At 40.2% G+C, this 21,279-nt stretch overlaps 2 protein-coding genes across 7 annotated transcripts; one reads left to right on the plus strand and one right to left on the minus strand.

The window, feature by feature from the left end:
* Window positions 1–1,219: 1,219 nt before the first annotated feature.
* On the minus strand, window positions 1,220–5,202 carry ccdc43 (coiled-coil domain containing 43). Of its 2 annotated transcripts, none has more exons than XM_035406094.1 (5): window positions 5,008–5,202; window positions 4,351–4,441; window positions 3,830–3,962; window positions 3,224–3,279; window positions 1,220–2,772 (listed from the first exon to the last, which is right to left on the minus strand). In XM_035406094.1, the coding sequence occupies exons 1-5, from the start codon at window positions 5,179–5,181 to the stop codon at window positions 2,585–2,587; spliced, it is 642 nt and encodes a 213-aa protein (XP_035261985.1). In that variant the 5' UTR covers window positions 5,182–5,202; the 3' UTR covers window positions 1,220–2,584. The 2 variants fall into 2 exon arrangements, with proteins under 2 accessions (XP_035261985.1, XP_035261984.1); XM_035406093.1 differs by having other exon boundaries at window positions 3,830–3,965.
* On the plus strand, window positions 5,152–10,585 carry dcakd (dephospho-CoA kinase domain containing). Of its 5 annotated transcripts, none has more exons than XM_035406088.1 (5): window positions 5,152–5,288; window positions 6,744–6,859; window positions 7,626–7,829; window positions 7,920–8,007; window positions 9,487–10,585. In XM_035406088.1, the coding sequence occupies exons 2-5, from the start codon at window positions 6,748–6,750 to the stop codon at window positions 9,770–9,772; spliced, it is 690 nt and encodes a 229-aa protein (XP_035261979.1). In that variant the 5' UTR covers window positions 5,152–5,288; window positions 6,744–6,747; the 3' UTR covers window positions 9,773–10,585. The 5 variants fall into 5 exon arrangements, with proteins under 5 accessions (XP_035261979.1, XP_035261981.1, XP_035261980.1 ...); XM_035406090.1 differs by having other exon boundaries at window positions 5,208–5,288; window positions 6,747–6,859; XM_035406089.1 differs by having other exon boundaries at window positions 5,219–5,288; window positions 6,733–6,859.
* The last annotated feature ends 10,694 nt before the right edge of the window (window positions 10,586–21,279 follow it).

Below are 21,279 nucleotides of genomic sequence, written 5' to 3' on the forward strand. Positions count from 1 at the left end.
TGAAAGTGAAGGATACCATTATGAGGAAATAAAAAAAGATAACAGTCAGAAACATAGGCCAAACCTTAGGCTTACTAAAATCAATTGTTTGGGATATCATTAAAAAGAAAGAGAGCACTGGTGAGCTCAGAATTCACAAAGTGCTAGGTAGGCCAAGGAAGACCTCTACAGAGGATGACCGAAGAATTCTCATAATGAAGAAAAACCACCACACAGCTGTCCGGCACATAAGAAACACTTCAGGAGGCAGGTCTGGATATGTCAGTGCTTACTGTCCACAGAAGACTTCGTAATCCAAACTGCAGAGGCTACAGTGCAAGATGCCAACCACTAGTTAATCACAAAAACAGGATGGCCAGATTACAGTTTGCTAAGAGGCACATGAAACACCCTGCAGAGTTCGGGAAAAAGGCCTTGTACACACGAGACCAAGATTCACTTTTGGGGAGGCCAAAGGGATCTGCCCAAGATACAAATGAGCCAAAACCATAGACATGCATGCAAAGGATATGTGACAAAGTACAAAATATGACTATTTTCATTTACATAATATTAATATGTCCCAAACATTATGAGAATGAGCACTTTAACCACATGTGAGTTTTATTACACATCTATAACTGTAGAGCCAAATCAAGAAAAAATTTATTTGTCCCAAACATCATAGAGCTCACTGTATACATCTGTGGAGAGACCTTCAGGCCCTGCTGCTTTCCCAGCCCGTACTGAATCAATTACTTCTGAAACGTAACCCATTGTGTTACATACAATGTCAGCTCCCCAAAACGTGTATTATGCGATTCTTCCACAATAAATACAGGGAATGTCAAGGCTATCTAGAAAGTGTGTCTGGGTATCTTGATTGTTCCATGCTGCATATTCCCAATACAAAAGGGATGTTTGTCATGAAAACAAAGCACAGCTAAATGTACTGTGTCTGATATGTCACTCTCCTTTCACTGTTATGGATGATAAGCACAATTGTGATTTCACCTGCAATATTCACCAAAAGGACAATGAATATAAAGAACATAAAATGTGATCTCATACAAAGAAATGTTGATTGTTCATTTTGATAACTGGACAATGGTGAGGGAGAGACCAGACTGTGATCGAGTACTAACTTACAGGTACAACCTTTTCTGGTTATACTTGAAATATAACTTTTTGTTTCGTATGTGGTTAATGTTCTATTAACAAATATGATTCAAATCCCATGAAATCATAAAATTGAAAAGGCTTTATTTGAAACCGTACTTAACATTTTCACAATAGCACTTTTGTAACATGTTCTGAAGTGCACTTTCTTGATACTCATCTTTCAATGCAGACACTGCAACCCCCCCCCTTTCAAATTATGGATGTCCTTCTGTGACTGAGAACATATTCATATTTTGACACTTTACCTCCCCAGACTCATACACATCTTTATTGAAGTTCCAGAAATAATGAAGAATAAACTCGCTTCAACAAAATTGGCACAATATCAAAACTCTGTGAATCAAAACAGAAATAAATGTAGAAAACTGAACAGATGTGTTCCGTTCCCGCTGTGTGAAAAATTGGTTGCAATGGATATGTGTAGCAGCTTGGTTCTTAAATGTGACCTCATAAATTGAGTAAACGATTTAATTCAGCCAAATTGGCCTATTGGATGCTTTTTAAAAAATTTTCTATGCAAACCAAGTAGGATATATATGTCTTTGGGCTGTACTGCATGTATGCAAGAGATTTCTTGTCGGATGAGCACAGAGAGAGAGAACAGTTAAATACATTTGCAGCCTTAATTCCCTATTGTATGAATTTTACAGATTTTCCTATGCTATCCAAGTAGGGTATATATTTCTTTGGGCTGCGCTGAATTTATGCAAGATATGTCTTGTGGTAGATGTTCATGTGTAAAATAAATGTTAAGACTTGCAGCTGTCTTTACATCTCAACATATAATGAAATTGCTTTCAGCTAAACATACGGTCAACTATAATAACTGTAAAAGGCCATGAATAAGAACATAGGCTAGTTGTGCTCTATACAAGCAACAGGCATGCATACTTACTCTGATAAAGACAGAGTATGCAAGCAAGCATTTGGCATATGTATATTTGTCCAGCGGAGTATTTGCTTTCAACAAATGAGCCAATGCAAGAAAACTGTGCACTAATTCAATTTGCATGATTTGATCATATTTCACTCATCATATCCAATAATAAACATTAGGGATTTAAAAAAAAAAAACATTTTAAATTGGCTGATAATGGCAAAAGGAGCAAGATACTGGGGTATTCTTCAAAACCAAGCAACATCTTCCTCAATTATGAGATCAACTGCATTAAGTTCCAATATCATAGACTGAGGGAACTACATGCCTTGCAAGCTAAACTGGGTTTTTTTTTAATTTTTTTTTTTTAAGAAGAATCCGATAGTGTACTTAAGTTTGTCAAATGGGAAAACAATGAAAACCAGGGGGAGAGTTAGGGGTGCCTTATATACAGGAAATTGTGGAAAAACTAACGGAGAGTTGAAATGTTAAACAATTTTTGTCCATCAAAAAAACACAGAGCCTTATGTCCAAGCGTGGAGGCTTTTATCTTCTTCGTTCCCCTTTCTGCGTGCGTTTTTTCTCCTTCTCCTTCCGGTCCTGCTTGGCCAGTTTGTCCTTCTCTCGCTGCATCTTGTCCTGTTCCTTCTTTTTCTGAGCCGAGTCACGAGCCTGCTCCCTCTGCTGCTTTTTCTTAGTCAGAACATCTTCCACGTTAGTGTTCTTAAACAAGGCTGAGGTCTTCCGTAAAGGCACATCACAGTAAGAGTGGAAATACTGCTTTTCTCCTGCTACATTATGGTTGTTGATTGTTCTGAATTAGTATTATTATTATTATAGTTAACATTTATTTTAATTTAGAAGCAAAAAAGGAACCACGTTCCTATCTGAAAATGGTCTGTTCAAAATTATGCTGTTTATGTGAGGGAGTATGTAAAAGAGTTTTAGTCAATTTTTATATTTATATTGGTGTTTATTTGATCTTAATGTTGCACAATGTTGGATGACGCTCTGGAATTAGAATGCCTCATAAATTAATAAGTGTAATGAAATGGAAATTATTTTCAATTGGTTTCAAATGACTGGAATAGGTTGGTCTTCTACTACCTTATTGGGCACTTGCATCAAGCGAGGATCATAATGAGATGGAACGTGTAATGATAGTACCGATATGAAGAAGGATACACTTCTCACTGTCGACAACACAAGCCGCTCCAGCCTCCTCCTCCTCAGCGATTTCAGTGCTAAAGTCAAGGAAGTTGGAAGGATTCTTCTTCTATTTAAAGCACAATAATTTCCACCAATGCACCATACACTCCAGCCAGGTCTAAATACTCGGTCTGCTCTAGCCAGCTGGCTTCCCTGCTCTTAGGGCACATCCTACCACGGCCTGGCTCTTCTCTGCTCTGGTCCTCCAGTGGTGGAACGACCTACCCCACTCATATAGGAAGGCATAATTACTGACTGTTGTCTGCAGGAAACTGAAACCACCTTTCAGACTACACCACGCTTCATGTTTTATATTTAAAAATGTGATGCTCCTCTCTTATTTTTCATATCTTGTGGCATGCATCTCTCCATGCTTTTGACCTATTGGTATATTTCAACACACCCCCAAACTGCAGTGAAGATGCTTTTCTGATAAAGACATTTGATCTGATTTGTACTTAATTTGCGTATTTGGAATTTCAACATCATACACCTAAGATGTAATCACAGTGCAGTGCTCATACACACAAAAAGCTTAGCATCGCAGGACTGACAAACAGAAATATGAGAGCCAAAGGATATTCCTCGCCTTCGCTGACATTGGCGTACTGAGCGAGGAGGGCCTCCTTCCTCTTCTTCGCATCCTCTGACACCTCCTCCTGCTTCACGACGATCTGAGCCTGTTTTTCAATCATGCTGGCAATAGCCTGCACTTCTGCTAGACAGAAAATTACACAGATGATCAATAAATTACTGACAGCAATAAATGTACACATCCCACCAAATCAAAACAAGCATAAACCAATCAGGTAAGTGTTCAGAAGATCAAAAGACCCTTTCTTCAATTTGCACCATCACCAAGATATAGCCTATTTAATGTGCATAAAGATAAAATGCCTGTTACAAGTTACAATCATAGACCAGGCCAAGATTTAGCTGGTATTGCGCAATACAAGCTACCCAAAATGCAAATGCATGGCAAAGAGCAAAATGGATTTAATGTTGTTACAGAGATAATTTAATTTAAAATTTCCCAATCTATGCATTTTATAAGTCACCGTATTAGTAGATTTGTCAATAAGCCTTAAAATGGCATTACATACCATCACATTGGGTTATCTTTTCTGTTGAAAGAGTGCTTTCTGTCCAGTGTTTGATTATTTCTCTGCACACATCTTCCAGTGCACCGTCCTCCTTCAAATAAAAACAATCCATTATCATCGTTTAGGCTCACTTAAACGCCATGTTGTTGTCAATGTACCATTACTGACATGCTATTAGTTACCGTTGTAACAAGATACATACCCCCAGTAGGTGACTTCAGTTAGTCACTTCATCTAGATTTCTACCTGTAGCTATACGTGGAAATGCAGCAAATAGCTAGCGAACGTTAAGTGTTTGTTGAAGAAAACTGTTACCGTTAAGAGAATACTCTGGAGAGTTCTTATATTTTAGCAAGCTATGTTAAATTAGCTTTAGCTCAGAGAAACTACTTCGACTGACACTAATGTCGTCTGAAGTTGAAGATCCCTAGTATGTTAGGTAAAAGGAAAAAGTTATCCGACTGCCAGATAACCAACCACACGTAAATATGTAGTGAATTCTGGATATCGGACAGGAGTTATGATAAGAGCTAACGTTAATGTTTGCAAAATCCGTCTGATTTAACAACCGGCGAAGCGGCGACAGCTCTTTCTGACGGACTGTGACAGACGGGCCGGCATTCTCTGACATGCCGTGCTTCTGGAAACAACACTCACCAGAAACGCTGAAAGTATGCCCTGCAATGCATCGATCTTTTCGTCTTCAGACTCTTCTTCCTGAAGGACTCCAAGTATATAGGCTCCGTACACATCTTTATCTACCTCAAGCGATTCTAGTCGAACGTTCAGCCAGCTTTCAAACAAACTAGTACCTGTTTCGGGCGCAGCCATGTTGGCTTTCCGGGGTCCTAGTGGATAGCTCACAGCTGTCTGCACGTAGTGCCTGTATTATTTCCGGCAACGACTAACGTACTACTCTATACCCAGTTAAGGGGCGAGTAAGTATTGAGAAAGTAACTTGCTCGCAACTTTGCAACCTTCAAAAGACTATTTCAGTCATACTCAGACTTCTCGTTTTAACTCATTTTTTTTCAGCGGTATTAACACGTTAGCTAGCTACAATGGTCCAGAAATGAAGCTCAGACATACACTAGCTATCAGCTAGCTAGCAAGCAAGATAGCTATCTAACGCTAGCTACACAAGCTTGTTATTTAACATTTTGGGGGGCGTAGCTGTTTTATTTACATCGCCAGTTTGTTTAGTTCTCTGGCAAGCTAACTAACGGTGGCTAATTCAACGTTCCTTCTGACTGTTTTCTAATATCTAACTTATCCAGAAAGCAGTGCATTCGTGGTAGAGGAAAAAAATCACTCATCAACCATTCAATTATTAGCCAGTCGGCTGCCTGTTATGAAACTGTTTCGATTTTGGGTGATATAACCTGACTAGCTTCATGAATGCAATGTGGGTTTCATATCTGCCCTTGATAGCTGAACTGTAGCAACGCATTGTACTGACACGGAACGAGTAATCTCTATCGATAGCAATTCCAATTTAAAGGTAACCCACTACAGTATTATCTTTAGCTAGCTAGTAAACTACAAATCAAGGTAAGGTGCATAGCTACCTAACGGTAGTAATCAGAAACGCAGTATCCAATATAACAAGCACCCTTTACCGTGTTTGTACCTACGAATCCACACCCAGAACTTGCCCGAGTAGGATGTGCGTTTCCCCGAGTATCTTCTAAGGCTTCTTTCTACATTGCTCTCCAGAGAGCCCTTCTTTGCCAATGTTGCCATTGGCTTGCTGGGTGGGGGTTAGGCCGGCGTCGTTACACGTTATTTGGGAAATGCGTTAATTAAATACAGTGTGATTGATTGATTACGGCAATGAATATCTAGCTATAATATGAAAACTCACGTAATCATTTCTCGCATTTAGATACTGCAACAACTCTTAATTAATGTTTGATGTTGTTTAGTTTGTAAATTTGATGCAAAAGCAGCAAATTCTGATGTACTTTTCCACCTCAAGGGTGCGCCAGACGTGCATAACGTTGTTCAGCTGACCAGGCTATAATTTCAGTCCTCTGCCCTGTTTTTCTTAACCACGTGAAACAATTTGGTAATGTTCAACGCAGTGGTCTCCATCCCTGGTCCTGGAGAGCTACAGGGTCTGCTGGTTTTTGTTTTTACCTTAAAATCAGCACCCAGTTGAGATTCATGAAGTGATTCATGAAGTGCAGAGTCACTATGGAAACTAGCAGACCCTGTAGCTCTCCAGGACCAGGGTTGGAGACCACTGGTTCAACGTGATATGGCTCTGTTAACTGGATCCGCATTCATGAGCCACGGAACTCTGTACGCGCGAGCAGACCTGCTGGAACATTGATTAGAACATTGTCCTCCATAACAGGCCTAAATGTTTGATTGGATTAGTTTCTTGTTAGCAGGATGTTCCTGGTGGGGCTGACTGGAGGAATAGCATCAGGGAAGAGTACAGTGTCCTCAGCACTCCGCGACCTCGGCTGCCCCATCATCGATGCCGACGTGGTGGCTAGGCAAGGTATTGAATCTTTTGTGAATTAAAATTTTCAATGTAGTTATTTGGCAGAAGCTCTAAAATGACTTAAAACAAAGTGTGTTTTATATGATAAGCAAACACAGCAAGAGCTAAAGATAAGCAAACCTACAATTGTGTAAGTGCCACCATGATGAATGCCAACCTGCAGTGCTGTCAAAGTGCTGCTCTCTCCAAAGTGTGCCATTTTGTGTCTCCTGTTGCACCATTTCATTTTGCCACTCAGTGTGGCCTTTTTTGCACGGTAGTATTAGAGCAAGCATGCGCACATAAAGAAAGGTGCCGGCTCACAGGAACACAAAAAGAATCAAAAGAAAGACCAGACGCACACACTGACTTAATGCTTCAAAAAACAATTCATGAGGTTTAATTAGCCATGCAAACAGTTGATGTTGGTGTTCTGTGGTTGAAACGTCAACCATTTGCATGCAAATATATATTTTTTATTTTATTTTTTATTTTTTTACATTGATGCATTGGAGTCTCTGGCTCATTTTCAGAATTCTCCTCAGTCATCACAGCATAAAGCACTTCCCTTCAGTTTGACTCCATTTAATCTGAATGTTGAAGCATCACTAATTCTTCTTGCAACCCATTCCCTTTGATGCCAGGGTGAATTGGTAATCGTGTGCCATCGGTCAAAGTGTACACCGCAGAACGCAACATACTCCGCTGAGTCTGCAGGAACTTGCAATTAGATTCCTGACCCTCACCCCTTCTGTCCCTGACTCCATCCTGCTCTATTTGCCAGTGGTAGAGCCTAACAGCCTGGCGTACATGAGAATAGTGCAGCATTTCGGCTCGGAGATCCTGCTGGAGAACGGGGAGATCGATCGGGAGAAGCTGGGCCAGATCATCTTCTCCTGCATGGAGAAGCGCAGGCTGCTCAACTCCATCACACACCCCGAGATCCAGAAGGCCATGCTCTGGCAGATCCTTTTCTACTTTTTCAGAGGTGAGGATTCGTACTATCCTCTTACAGTTCCCTTTATGCTTGTCGTGTTCCCAAGTGTGATTTCCCCTCCTCCCCTTCTGTTATCTCCAGGGTACCGCTATGTGGTCCTCGATGTGCCGCTCCTGTTCGAGACGCGCCGACTCACCCACTTCCTCAACCACACCGTGGTGGTGTACTGGTGAGTTTTACTTGAGTCCTCAATCACACTTGTGGGCTAATGGTGAGTTTCACTCGAGTCCTCAGTCACGCTTGTGGGGTACTGGTGAGTTTCACTCGAGTCCTCAGTCACACTTGTGGTGGGGTACTGGTGAGTTTCACTCGAGTCCTCAGTCACACTTGTGGTGGGGTACTGGTGAGTTTCACTCGAGTCCTCAGTCACACTTGTGGTGGTGTACTGGTGAGTTTCACTCGAGTCCTCAGTCACACTTGTGGTGGGGTACTGGTGAGTTTCACTTGAGTCCTGAATCACACTTGTGATGGTGTAGCTTCCTGAGTCACACACACCTCAGTCATAATGGCGTAGTGGTGAGAGTCTCTGTGTCTGAGTACTTTGATTAATTGCGTCCTGTGTGAACCCTGCAGGATGTGCACATGCTCGTATACATCAACGTACATTAGACTACGTGGACCAGGGGTGCACACCAAGGACTGATTTATTTCAACTTCTGCTCTTTGTTTGCTCTTAATTATTTTATTAGCCCATTCATTTATTTCATCTGACATCTAAAATTACATCATGAAACTCTGCTGCAGACCAAATATATATCCCTGATGAAAACCTTTTGCTGTAGACCAATATAGGAGTGATTCAATACAGATGTATACACCTGTGTAGAACATGTAGCCAAACTAACTTAATAAGAGGAATGTGTACCAGGTATCCAGGAGTTCCGTGCCCTTGACCAAGCCTTTACATCATAATCCAGGCCAAAACAAATGCAGGATCTTGGTGCTAGATTCTGATAGAAAAAAGTAGAGCAGAGGAGGGTACTTTAAGTACTTAAACTCACTAGCTTCTGGAGTTAAAAAAGAAAACTGAAATATGCTAATAACACATACATATGTCCATGATTACTCAAAATCATGTTTTAGTGGAATTGTCTTCCTTGTTAGCGGCATGTGACTGCATCACTTGAACTCTTTCCAGGCTTAGTTATGAATAAGATTAAAAGGAAGGTAGTATTAACAATATACATGAGAGGTGACCATACCTATCCAGGAAAGTACAGGCCAACTGAGGGTGTGAAGTCCCACAAGGATCAGTGTTGGAACCTCTACACTTCCTTATTTAACCTATGTAAATAATCTTTATAATTGTACTAGTAGGTAAATTGGTAAATTTGCATATGGTTTTCAAGCAGTTTATAGTCTTAAAAATTAAGGTAAGAGTTAGCTTCTTTTGAAAACAACTCTGGAGTAGTGGATGACCAATGTTTGTGAATGCACAAAAAATGATAAACAAGGTGAACAAAAGAATGTTCTGATTCAGTTCTGCCAAATGACAAGTCTAAATGGGATTAATGATTACATATAGTATTACGTTGTTCTTATGTTCTTCTTATAGAAGGCACAGTTCCTCATTGATCATCTTTGCTGGTGTAATGACCAGATTGATTGTATGGACTTGATGGATGTGGGCCTCATTTTGTCATTTCAGTGACCCTGCCACACAGCTCTCACGTTTGATGCAGAGGGATGGGCTTACCCAGGAGCAGGCTGAGCAACGCATTGCTTCCCAGATGCCCCTGAACGAAAAACGTGGGCTGGCCAATCACGTCATAGAGAATTCAGGCACCCGTGAGGACACCCACAGGCAGGTCCTCAGACTGCATACTAAGTTGGAGGACTCAATGGAATTTCTACTGGTAAGAACCCTTGCAGTTGTCGCAGCAGCAGGGTTTGGTGGGCTACTTCTGTACACTGCTAAACTTCTGGTCTTGTAGCATTGGTTTACAAGTGTATTTGACCAGATGTCGGCAAATATTAGTACTTTTTGCTGCTGTGCTGTCTAAGGGTTGTCATAACAAACTGAAATGCACCGAGTGGAAATGTTTGAAAATCAAGTACAGATTTAACGGTTTTGATTTCAGTTCATTTCTATGAACTGTTGTAAGGCAGTGGGCCTCATTCACAACACTTAAAAAAATAATGCTTACTATTGTTCTTAATAATGTTCCTACAAAAAACTAATATGGGATTCATGGTATGTGCAACCCATTGGATTTGTGCATATCCCAGCTTTATGAGGTGATGAATGCTGACTGTTTGTAAATTTTAGGTGCAACCCTGTTCATGTGATTAGCATAAGGAAATAGCCATGAACAAATACAAATAAGGAAAAAAATTATGAATGCCGAAATGTTCTTGGAATCATTCTTGTACGCAGTTTACGATCAAATATGATTGTACATGTTTTGTGAATCAGGTCCAATGTCCTTTTTACACTAAATGAATGTGAACATAATATGCTTATTCCTGGTATCTGGCCCCTGCTAATGGGCTGGGTTGATTTTTTTTTTAACAAAGCACTGTGTGAACAAAGAAGATATACAAAAATAATTGACACTTTTGCCTGTTTGTTATAATGCTTTCAGATGTCATCTGAAAGTCAGAATAATGTCTGTTTTTGTTTGTTTAGATTTGCTGCTGTTATTTTTTCAGGAAAAAAAATCTATCAACGATCTGTGTAAAGAAATTTTCTCATTTTTCTCATCTTTCCTGTTTTAACAAATAAACATGGGACATTTTTCATACAATCCGCTTGTTTTGTTGCAGTCCTTAAAATTTGTATTCTCACTTCGAACACTAGATGGAGGTATAACACATTGTTTAAGATGTCAATGTCAGTTTGTTAATTGCCTAACTGAGAGCCTAAAATAAAATTCACATTGGATCATTGGGAAATTTTGGACTGTGGTCAGTTTTTATTTTTAAATGTTTTTTCAAATGGAATCAGACATCTACAGCATGTCAAATAATTATCTTCAGCAAGTGTTCCAGACAGAAAGCTAATTTTTTTTTTCAGGTAGACATTTTAATAATTTTTTTCCACTGTGAGCTTACATCTTCATGACCTTCACCCACCAATGGCAGGATATTTTTAAAAATGTAAGTATTTTCCATGTAACATCAAAACTGTTGTTATTTCTTGGGATATTTTTTTCAATTCACATATGAACACCATGCAAAGTATTCTGTTGGGATCGTTCAGTTTCTTATCTTCACATTGTTTAAGCTTGGAATGCTGTCTGACATATTTTTCTTTATTATACCTGCGTGTAGGTGTATGCTTGTTTGGTGATATTAATGACTATTTGTTCTTTTTAGCTGCTTTAAGTAGAGTCCGTTTACTGTCGAGTGATACTGCCATACATTGTGAACGTGTAGCAGACAATAGAACAAATAATGATCATAATTGAACATTACGTTACTTTCTATTTTGTCTGGCATGGTACACACGTTATTTATTTGTAAATTCTCTGATATACATACTGTAGGACCGAAAAAATTAGATACTTTGAATGACTACACTGGACATTAACTCATTTGCTCTCCGTTCTCGCCAAATAAACCAGGTTTATTCAAGTCAGTGTAATGTTCAGATAATTTCAGCACAATAATGTTATGACATAATCGTGGTTGGACTGTTGCCCATTGAGGGAGGGTTACAGTGGGCAGAGTGCTTCCTGCCTTGTAGCACAGCGGAATTTGTTCTGGCCAGTTGCATGCTGGCATCCGCCTGTGTTTTTTTGCGGCCGGACCACCCTGTAAGCTTCTTGCGTCAGTCTTCCAAAGCTAATCATGTGTGGGCTAGGTCAGTACTTCAGTGGGGGCACGCTTTGGTAGGGGGCACTATTTCTTCTAGACCCAGCTTTTCAAAAAAAATGGGGGCCCTTGGCTAAAAGGCACGATCCTGCAGATGAGATGTTAAACCGAGGTCGCGACTCGCCGCGATTGGCGAAGATCTCGTGGCGCTTCAAACGGGTGGGGCCGTTGACCCCGGTGTCCCTGTAAAATTCCCTCCAAAAGAACACTGCCTTGCACCTGCCCCCCCCCCCCCCCCCCCCCCCCGCATCCGATTGGCTACGCTATCCCTCGCATCCCCCTGCCGCTTTGATACCCCCGGTCATCGTCTCAGTTGGCCAGTCTGGTTAAGTAATGGTAAAATAAAAGTAAGTCCAAAAGCCAGTCCGGTGTTTCAGAGGCTGTGAAGTTCAGTCGGTGGACTGCAGATCAAAAGGAAAATGCAGAGCATGTCGCTGGCTTCCTGCTTTTTGGAGGAAGTGTGTGATCATTTTCTTTCTCCAGAATTTACAGATAATGCTACATCAGTGGGACTGGCCTACAAGTATGTTTGTACATTGCAAGCAAGTATAATAATAATATAAAAAGTGTAAAAATTTGTATAATAATATGTGAAAACACAATTTGGGTTATTTAGTTTGCAGTGTTTTAATACAGTCTTGAAAGAAGTGGAGCTCGTGGAGTACAATGAAAAATGCAAAGCCAACATTACCTTATGCAGAGTTCTGCAGTGAGAAAACCTGGCTAATGTATTAAAAGATGTTCTGGTATTGTACATACGTGCTTTTTACTGTTACCCCTAAATATATGTTCAATAAAATATAGGATAACCATTTGTATTCATGCAACAAAACAGTACTTTAACTCACCATTCTCATTTGTTAAATCATAACATCGGTGACTGGCTTACCTCAGTAGCTGAAACATGAAATGTGCGAATGACCATTGCAGATCTAAGTGGCCCAAACACAAATGTGCTTGTTGCCAATAGTGACAACTGTTCTTATTTTATTCCTTTAATTTTTTTTCATTTTTGCTTTGCTTTCAGCAATCTTAAAGTTAGCCTGCTTAAAGGCTGCATACCCAAGAGAGGATGCACAGATGCTTGTAAGAACGGAAGAAAAAAAAGTGGTGCATGTATGTCTGCTGTGCTTAAGAAGGATCAACATGGATTTTTATAGGCTGTGCTTGTTTTCAAAAGGCTGTGTATGTCACATTTTACTTTGACACATTTATGGCCTCATGCTGTGAGTCACCATCTCCATGTTGTAAGTGTAAGTACTGTACGTATGTTGTGAGGAGCGCAATAATCATTTTTTCAGCTGGCTTTTGGTTTACAACAGCACATTGAATTTTTCCTGTAGTACTTATTTTTCAAAGAAAAAAAATTATAACTGTTACTGTTAGGACCAGTGTTGTTAGTTTGCTTCAGAATGCTAGCATTGGTTACTACAGTCAACAAAAGTGGAATTCAAAAACCAATGTGCCCTGTGGCCTGTGTTTATGTTTCATTCAGAATCAAGTTGGCGTAAAGGGATAGCTCATTCCTGGATTCTGATATTATATTATTTTATATTATTTAATTTCTTTCAATTAAGGACATTTTTGATACTTGCAGGCGTTTTCTAAGACCTGCCAGCATTACGGTGGCTGGTGTAGGGTCATTGATGGGTTTCCGGTCACTGTGGCAGCTTTGGAGCGACTTGAAATGTATTTTATTGCTTTAAACCACAAACCTGTTGGTGCCCCTTCGCCAGCCCTTGCAGGTTGTGAGAAACTGCTGCATCTCACTACAGATGCAGAGGTCAGATACCTCTTCAGTTTCATGATTTTGTTGGCCCAGTTAAAGGAGCAGGTTTTCAGTCCGCTCGCACTGAAACTTAGCGTACAGCATAGCTTGAGCGTTTCTTCTTCCGACCAGCTAAAGGTGAGTGAATCAAACTTCAGACTTATTTTCAAATTAGGCTTCCAGGTTTCCAGTAATTTACATGGCTATGACAACTCAGCATAATGTAATGTGCACAGTCAGTCCAGGCTGTTTAGAATTATTGCAGATTTCTTGCTGACAAAACAAGCTCCAAAAATAAAGTGACATACAAAAATAAGAAACTTAATAGCCAGTCCCTTTCCTTGTTGACACTATTTACTGTTGTTATACTGTGCCTCATAACCTACATATCCATACATCATCTTGTCATGTGTGTGTGTGTGTATCATGTTTATCTCTATTGTTGAATGCCAACTCTGTTCTATTTGCTCTTATCATACAATACTTAGCAAACCTAGCTTTTCATTTAATAACAGGAAATGCTTCTGAATGTCTTACATTTTTCAGCTCAAATGCAGCTGTTGAGTGGGTCAGTTTGGAGAGCTTAGAATTCTGTGTGACATGAAAGCACAACAACATAGTCGTTTGCTGAACTGTGAACCGTACTGTCTGGTGAAGTTGTGAGTGAATAGAGAATAGATATCCACAGCTGGCAAGCTGCAAAGGCACTGGCCTAGTGATGACAACATGGGTAGAGGATCAATCGTAAATCGTGAGAAAAGACAGGACATTGCACATGAATCCGTGTATTCTGTAGCATAGCTAGTCAGTAGTGTGACCAAATTGTAAACAACTTACAAGATGTCTTTTGTTAGCTCATACATGTTTATTAAATAGGCCTGTGGAATAATCATAGCAATAACTACTCAGACGTAACCATTTTTTGAGTCAAAAATTTTAAAATTCAAATATCATCATCTGGTAATCTTCAGGCTTTATTATTTTGACCTATTACTAACAATAGGTCAGACTAACATTTTTTTGTTGGTGTAAATAACAGTTATGATAATGAAGTTGGTTGATGAGATGCACATTAATATTATGTTAGCAGGTTCTTGGTGAACTCAGTTGGAAACTCACTTCAACTCACTTCATCCCTCATTTTGGCGATTTGCTTTATGATTACATATAAATATATACATTCACTGACAAAAAAACCCCTGTTAGATTAAAAAAAATTCCCTTACTATCTGTACATCATAAAACATTTAAGAGAGACTGAAAAACAAGGACATTGTAATCAAAATTCCAAGATATAATATCTTGGCACCTATATATGAAATTAATAATAAAACAATACCAATCCCCCTTTTGAACATTCTGGAGACTGTGTGAACATTTATTATATGAAGTCCTCCCCCTCAACAGAGACATTTCAGTAGTATAACAGTGTGACAAAACATTGTCAAAATATTGACAAAATGTCAACAAAATATTAATGTTTGAAGGTGCATCCTTGCTGCAGGACTTGGCGTGCAACTCCTGTTAGAGAAGCGTTCTGTGTTCTGGGCAGAGACACCTGCTTGATGTTGCCTTAAAGGCAGAACTTTACTGGAAAACTGAGGGACGTGAATGAAGAGGAAGCAACCCAAAATCATACATCTGCTCTCTGTGCTTTATCTTCCCGCTCTCTTGGAGATATTTGGCAGCATGGCGACAGTCTGCCATGTTTGGCGGGCGAATAAACTGTCCTTTTTAAAGTAGTTTTTTTTTTTGTAAGTGTTGGGTAAGTTTGTGGATCAGTCTGTATCGGCGAGTCCATGTTTCCGAGGATGTAACTATTTATGTTTTTGTGTGTATATGTACATTTAGCTTTTCATGCTATAGTACTTCTTGTCAGTGTATGCGCGGCTGTGTTGGTATGACAACGTGTTATGGCACTCTTGCTCCTCTACTTGGCAGACAGATCCAGGGATGGGCTGTAATGCCATTCCCCACAGTGCTGTGTAGCTGTGGGTTTGCGGTGCTATTTTTATCAAGGGACTGCAGATTGATGCAAAGTGATGAAGCCCAGAAGGCAATGAGTGGGTGAGTATCCACAAGCCCCCCCACCCCCACCCCCCACCCCTGCCCTACAGTGTCGTCATTGTCAATAGCCCCCCTTGTTGTGGTCACTCAAAGTGATAGTGACTCAACCAGTCCATGGAAGGAACTTTAGCAATGGTCGATTTGGAGCATTAAAAAAAAAAACAGGTCTGGGTCTTCATTGTAGTTTTTCTTCCTGGTCAGTCTGGATGACAGGCACCTATTTGTCAAAGGTGATGCTGTCACCACTAAGGAGCGGGTAACAAAAATGTTTTATATCTGAGTGAGGTTGAGGAAGTCAACAGAGATGCCATGTTCACATACAGGTTTTCCATTGCCCCAAAGTAACATTTTAAACTGAATATTGCTGTTTATGGCTGAAGTTTCTTGTCATTTTGCTTCCCGAATATGCCTTCCTTTTTTCTTATAGTACTGACACAAATTTAGGAAAAACTGCTTGAAGATGAAATGTTGTTCTCCTAAAACCTTTATCTGTGCCTTTTCTTCTGTAGTTGTTTCTGAGAGCCACTTTTGTATGTAGAAAATCTAACAGTTATCTTCTTGACCACAATTGGTAATGCCATTTTGTGACCATCAGTAATTTGAAATAAAGGATACATATATAAATACAAATGATTTTTTCCATGAATATTATATTTTTATGTGTTAAAATACTGTACAAAATATGTTCAAGCTGATTATAAAATTTCCAACAGTTATATACAATAGACTGCTAAATGATAAGGTATGAGCGAATACATATAGGAAGGTGTAATGATTATTACTTGTTTAATACAAATGCTAATTATTTCTTCATTTTGTTTTATGTTGATATTACATTTATTACATGTTACATCTATTATGCCAAAAAGAGAAATTGTTGTAAAATATTGCAGTAAATGTCAAACTATATATAAATGTAGTTTTCATAATTTCAAGTTTCAAGTTTCAAGTTTAATTTGTGCCAGTACTGTACATAATAATCTATAAAACATTCTCTGCTCTTCCTTACAGTGTTGTCCTCTCTAACTTTGAGTACAATACATCTTGCTTGTTAGCTATCTTGCTAAGCACAAGCCTTTTACGAATGCCAGTAAAAGCCGATTGGCTTGGAGCGTGCCTGAATGGAAGCTCATTAAAAACATCAGGACCATGGGAATGAGCCCAAAACACGCAGGATGACATGAAAAGCACATAGGAATCACACAGTCACATTGGTCCATCAGTCAGAGAGGTGAAAAGTAAAACAGTATGTAGCGTCTACTTTTATACAGTCCATGAATTTACAGGTGTGAGGTGCACTGGTTGAGTATTGGGTGTTACACGCCAGATAGAAACAAAATGGAGCAAGTAGCCTTCAGCAAAAATTCTTAGCTGCTCAGAATTTGAACCTGCCTACTTAAGGAGTGATAGACAGTGAATGTGATGCACGCCACTGAATTGGGCAAGTCTCCCCTTCACTAAGTCCTGTTTGGAATCAGCTGGAAGGGATTGACAGGTCTCCTGTGTCGCAAAACTGCCGCAACCTGTTTCTAAAATCTGTTTTGGTAAATAGTTGTGTCCGTAATGCCTTTGTCTCCCCAAACTTGTCAGGTGCGCATTTGTCTTCCTGTGCGTTGACAGCTTGGCAGCAGCCCTTTGGCCATGCTACCATCAGTACTTACCTGGTCCCCTCTTGACGGCAGGGAGACGGCTGGGAAATATCCCGCTTTGTCAATCGAGCACCGGACGTGCCAGCGGAGATGGTTCCAGCCACAACCCCGGCGCTCTCCTTCCTGATTCGCCTGTACTTTGTATTCAGGGTCACGGATCTCATTTCAGGGACAATATTTCAAGCGGCCAACAGAAGGGAGATTAAATTGAAGACTTGGCTTGATTTCTGGGAGGGGGGGAGGGGGGGGGAGGGGGGCAGGAGGGGGATGGTAAGAAGGACAGTGCAGACGGTGGCTGGAGGGCAGGTGTTGATGATTTACCTGACATGTCAGAGTAAAATGAAACAGTGGCCCGTGCATTAATCACCAACGCCCTCACCTTCTCTAAATGTCAGCCTTATCTGTAAAAGATTAGCAGCGGCACAATGGTTTCCCCCAGTGTCTTCATTGTTGGGTTTTTTTATAAGTTTGTTTGTTTTGTTTGTTTATTTGTATATTTGTTCATGGCAGTACATATACAGCCGTAGCATAAATTATAGAAACTCTTTGCTTTGAGAAGTTTAGTACTTTTAAAACTTTTATCTATGCACTTTCTCTGTTGTTTCTCAGAGCCATTTTTGTCTGTAAATGGATTTGCAAAAATGTATTTGAAACAGTTCTCTTCCTGAATATGAGTATTTCATTAATTTGAACAAAAATATATACAAGACAAAAAAAGCTTTTTTGCATGAATATTATCACATGAATATTATCATTTTATGTTGAAAAATACAGGACAAAGAAATACATGTTCAAGCTGATTATAAAATTTCCAAAAATAAGATGCATTAAACTGCTATGTAGGTATGAACTAATACATATAGAAAAGTGTATTGATTATTACTTGCTTAACACTATTGCTAATTATTTTTCATTTTTGTTTAATGTTGATATTACATTTATTACTCATTAAATTTATTATACCAAAAAGAGAAATTGTTCCAAAATATTTTGCCTTAATCTTCAAACTCCGTTTATAAATGCAGTGTGTCTGTAATGTGTGCCAGTACTGTTTTAAATCATTTTTAGCATGAAATTTGACTTGTAAACTGTCCCTCGTTCTTCAAAAGGCATGCGGGAATCCTGGGTATAACTCACGGCGGATACCTGACCCTTTCCGCCAAGCGCCCAAAGGCTGGCTGTGCCCGCGTTGGCGACACAGGACCCGGGAACGCGGGCTGCGGAGCTGTCTGTCGGCGGCTGACAAACCGGAGGCTGAGTGATGGCAGATTTTTAATGCGCGCGAGAAATATCATCGCGCTTAAGGAAAGCAGTGTCGGGGCCAGAGGTGAGCCGCAGTCAGGCTGTTTGCAAAGTGTTGGCTCAAATATTTGCAGAGCTGTTGACAGAGGCAACTGCAAAGGTCAGAGCCGGTCAGAAGCCCGGCGTTGTCACCTGGAGACTCTGTCTCCGGAGAACCGTCGAAGCATTTTAATACGACTCCCAACCCGAAGTTCACATGTGGAAATGAGCTCATTGTAGCCATGGTTTTCTCAACGTGTGTCTGCGCCAGAATAGAAAGAGGTGTATGTATGAGAAATGAAACCTCGATGGTTGGTTGTTTAGCATGGGGGGGGGTGTGTGTGAAAACACCAGTGACTGCAATGGAATGATTTGTCTCTTGGCATGGAATGGCTGTTAGGTGTTAGTGTTGTGTTTCCTTTAACCTGTTAATAGGAGCTGCACCGATTACTTTAATTAAAGTGTCCCGTTATAATTTTTACCCCATAGTGAATATGTCCTGGAAGCAGGCACAGTCTAAGCTTTTTTTTTTTTCTTTTTTTTTTTAAGAATTATAATTCAGCTTTCTTAGGTTAAGTGCCAGCAGGAAAAGATAAATAGAAAAGAAAAACACTTTCACACAAAGATCCATCACTCTCCTTGGTGGTTTTATGTGTTGAGCAGCAAAATACTTTAAGCTGAACAGCATGTGTTTTGCCTCTAAGAAATGTGCTGCTGGGGGACAAGGGATTTCTTTATTTAGAATATTTTACTGGTGAATGGAAATCCTTGTTTTCAGTACTCTCCTTGTTTTCCCTATGAACACACTGGCCTAATCTGGTGAATATACTATTGTTGGTTTTAAACTTGCTGATAATGGAATGGCCATTTGTACATACTTGGTGATATCTTGTTTATCATCTTATCTACATCTAACATTGATGTTCTCCACTTTTGACGTTGAATATGCTGTATATAATAGAGTCTAAGTGACTGTAATTTAATTTAGTGTAATTTAATGTAATGTAATTGTGCCGATGGTGTTGCATGTTTTTTTTTTTTTGTCTGAGTTCCCATTTGGGAACATTGTTGTTGAACATTTTCTAAAACCATCAGTCTGCGTACTTGTCCATATAGAATAGCCACGTGCCACCGTGGAAGCTTTTCCCATTGGGTTGGGGTGGAGAATGCTTGGCTTTGAGGCTGTCAAGCCCTTATACATACCTACAGGGATGCATCAAGCATGGTGACCCAAATAGAGACGCACAGAGAGTGCGGCTGCTCCTCACAGCTGCCCCCGTGGCACCGCGGACGAGCGGCAGACAGACGCAGTGGCACACGCCGCCTCACCCGCTGCCCCCTGGGGCCCAGCTCGCAAGCGGGAAAAGAGTGGGCGGGCGGAATCAAACCCCCGGCAGGAACGGCATGCCAGGCCGGCTTAGCGTCAACGGCTGTCGCTGCGCCCAGCTGGTCACTTCGGCACCTCTGCCGAGCGGGAATCGGGCGCTAGCAAGCCCGCTGCGGTCGGAGAGCTTGGGGAGACGAACCTGTGGGAACCCTGATCGCACGACTTCCCAGATAACCTCAAGTGAGTTCCCCCATCTGAACTTCCCCCGGGCCCAAGTTTGGATATTAAAAGCCTATTTTCAAAGGCGTGCTCTTAATTCCTTTAATGCCTCACATGTTACTGGCATTAGAAGACAAATTACTGAGGACAGCCAAAGCTATCGATCTGTTCTCCCCTGGCCTCCTCCACAAAGAGGTGGCTGTGCAGGGATACATGCTAATTGCTTCTTAATGTTGGTAATTGAAGCACAAGCTCCTTATTCTCTTTATTTGGAGAGATTGCAGGCTTTTATGACTATTTTCCATGTTAAGGCATCTTCCCCCTCACCTAGTAGAGGAATGAGCTTCTTAGCTTTCTCAGGACAGTGGAGTCAATCACCAACATCTGTTGCCTCATGGAGACTCACTTTCTCAGACTACTAGGTTTATAGCAAAGCATGAACTGTAACCAATGTTCAAGCATCACACACAACACATTATGACTCATGAGCTAAACCTTCATCAGCTGAGTTCTGTGATTGTTGAAATGTGGATAGAAAATGAGCACAGACTCACTGAAATTGGTGAAGACCGCACTGATGTAGTACAACTTGATAAAGGTACACAGTGAGATCTGAAAAGCAGCTCCAGCGTTTGCTGAACGTACTCCAAAACAATTCCCACAAAATGGTTAAACAAATTGCCTGTCTTTTTAAAGCCTTCTGTGCATTCAGCATATAGAATTGCGGTCTGAATCAGACAGAGCATATTTTGCCCCATCCTTACTTAATGGCAGCAGGCAGAATTCAGATTACATGTGAGGCCCTGTTTGCATTACCTTAAACAGTAAATTTGGTGTAAATACCAGAAGTCTAAATGTAACACTAGAACCTTCTAGGAAAGTCAGACTACTGACTGAATGTGTGTGGTGTTTCTTTACTCTTTCGGTTCCTAAGCCTCGTGTGCCACGTTCAGGAGAGTAGATGGAACTTCCTGCAGCTTGGTACCACACGCTCCTTAAAATCTTTATGTGTTGATTGCAGACATATAGAGACCATGCCTGCTTTCCTAGGAGTTACGGTTATGTGTAGAGGCTTAGTTCAGTATTACATAAATTCTGAACTCACCAGCAATGGTGATATTATTATTATTATTATTATTATTATTATTATTATTATTATTATTATTATTATTATTATTATTATGTGTTGCTAAATTCCAAGCTGTGGTGATATTAGTGAGATTAGCATTTGCAGACTGGTGTGATGCACCCTTGATTTTTTAAATCAGATATTTCAGAATTTATGGCTTCTTGAAGAAAATTTGTTTATCATGA

This window comes from Anguilla anguilla, chromosome 2 (genome assembly GCF_013347855.1).
Source record: "Anguilla anguilla isolate fAngAng1 chromosome 2, fAngAng1.pri, whole genome shotgun sequence".
In the NCBI taxonomy this organism is placed as follows: Eukaryota; Metazoa; Chordata; class Actinopteri; order Anguilliformes; family Anguillidae; genus Anguilla; species Anguilla anguilla.

Bases quoted from the DNA above. Each gene is read 5' to 3' on its own strand.
- ccdc43 (XM_035406093.1), bottom strand. From the start codon at position 5,181: ATGGCTGCGCCCGAAACAGGTACTAGTTTGTTTGAAAGCTGGCTGAAC. The intron at 3,966-4,350 runs GTATGTAATGCC...TTTTCTGTCTAG, and splicing joins AAAGATAACCCAATGTGATG to CAGAAGTGCAGGCTATTGCC. The intron at 2,773-3,223 runs GTATCCTTCTTC...GGAAGACCTCAG, and splicing joins TGTTGTCGACAGTGAGAAGT to CCTTGTTTAAGAACACTAAC.
- dcakd (XM_035406088.1), top strand. From the start codon at position 6,748: ATGTTCCTGGTGGGGCTGACTGGAGGAATAGCATCAGGGAAGAGTACA. The intron at 6,860-7,625 runs GTATTGAATCTT...TCTATTTGCCAG, and splicing joins CGACGTGGTGGCTAGGCAAG to TGGTAGAGCCTAACAGCCTG. The intron at 7,830-7,919 runs GTGAGGATTCGT...TGTTATCTCCAG, and splicing joins CCTTTTCTACTTTTTCAGAG to GGTACCGCTATGTGGTCCTC.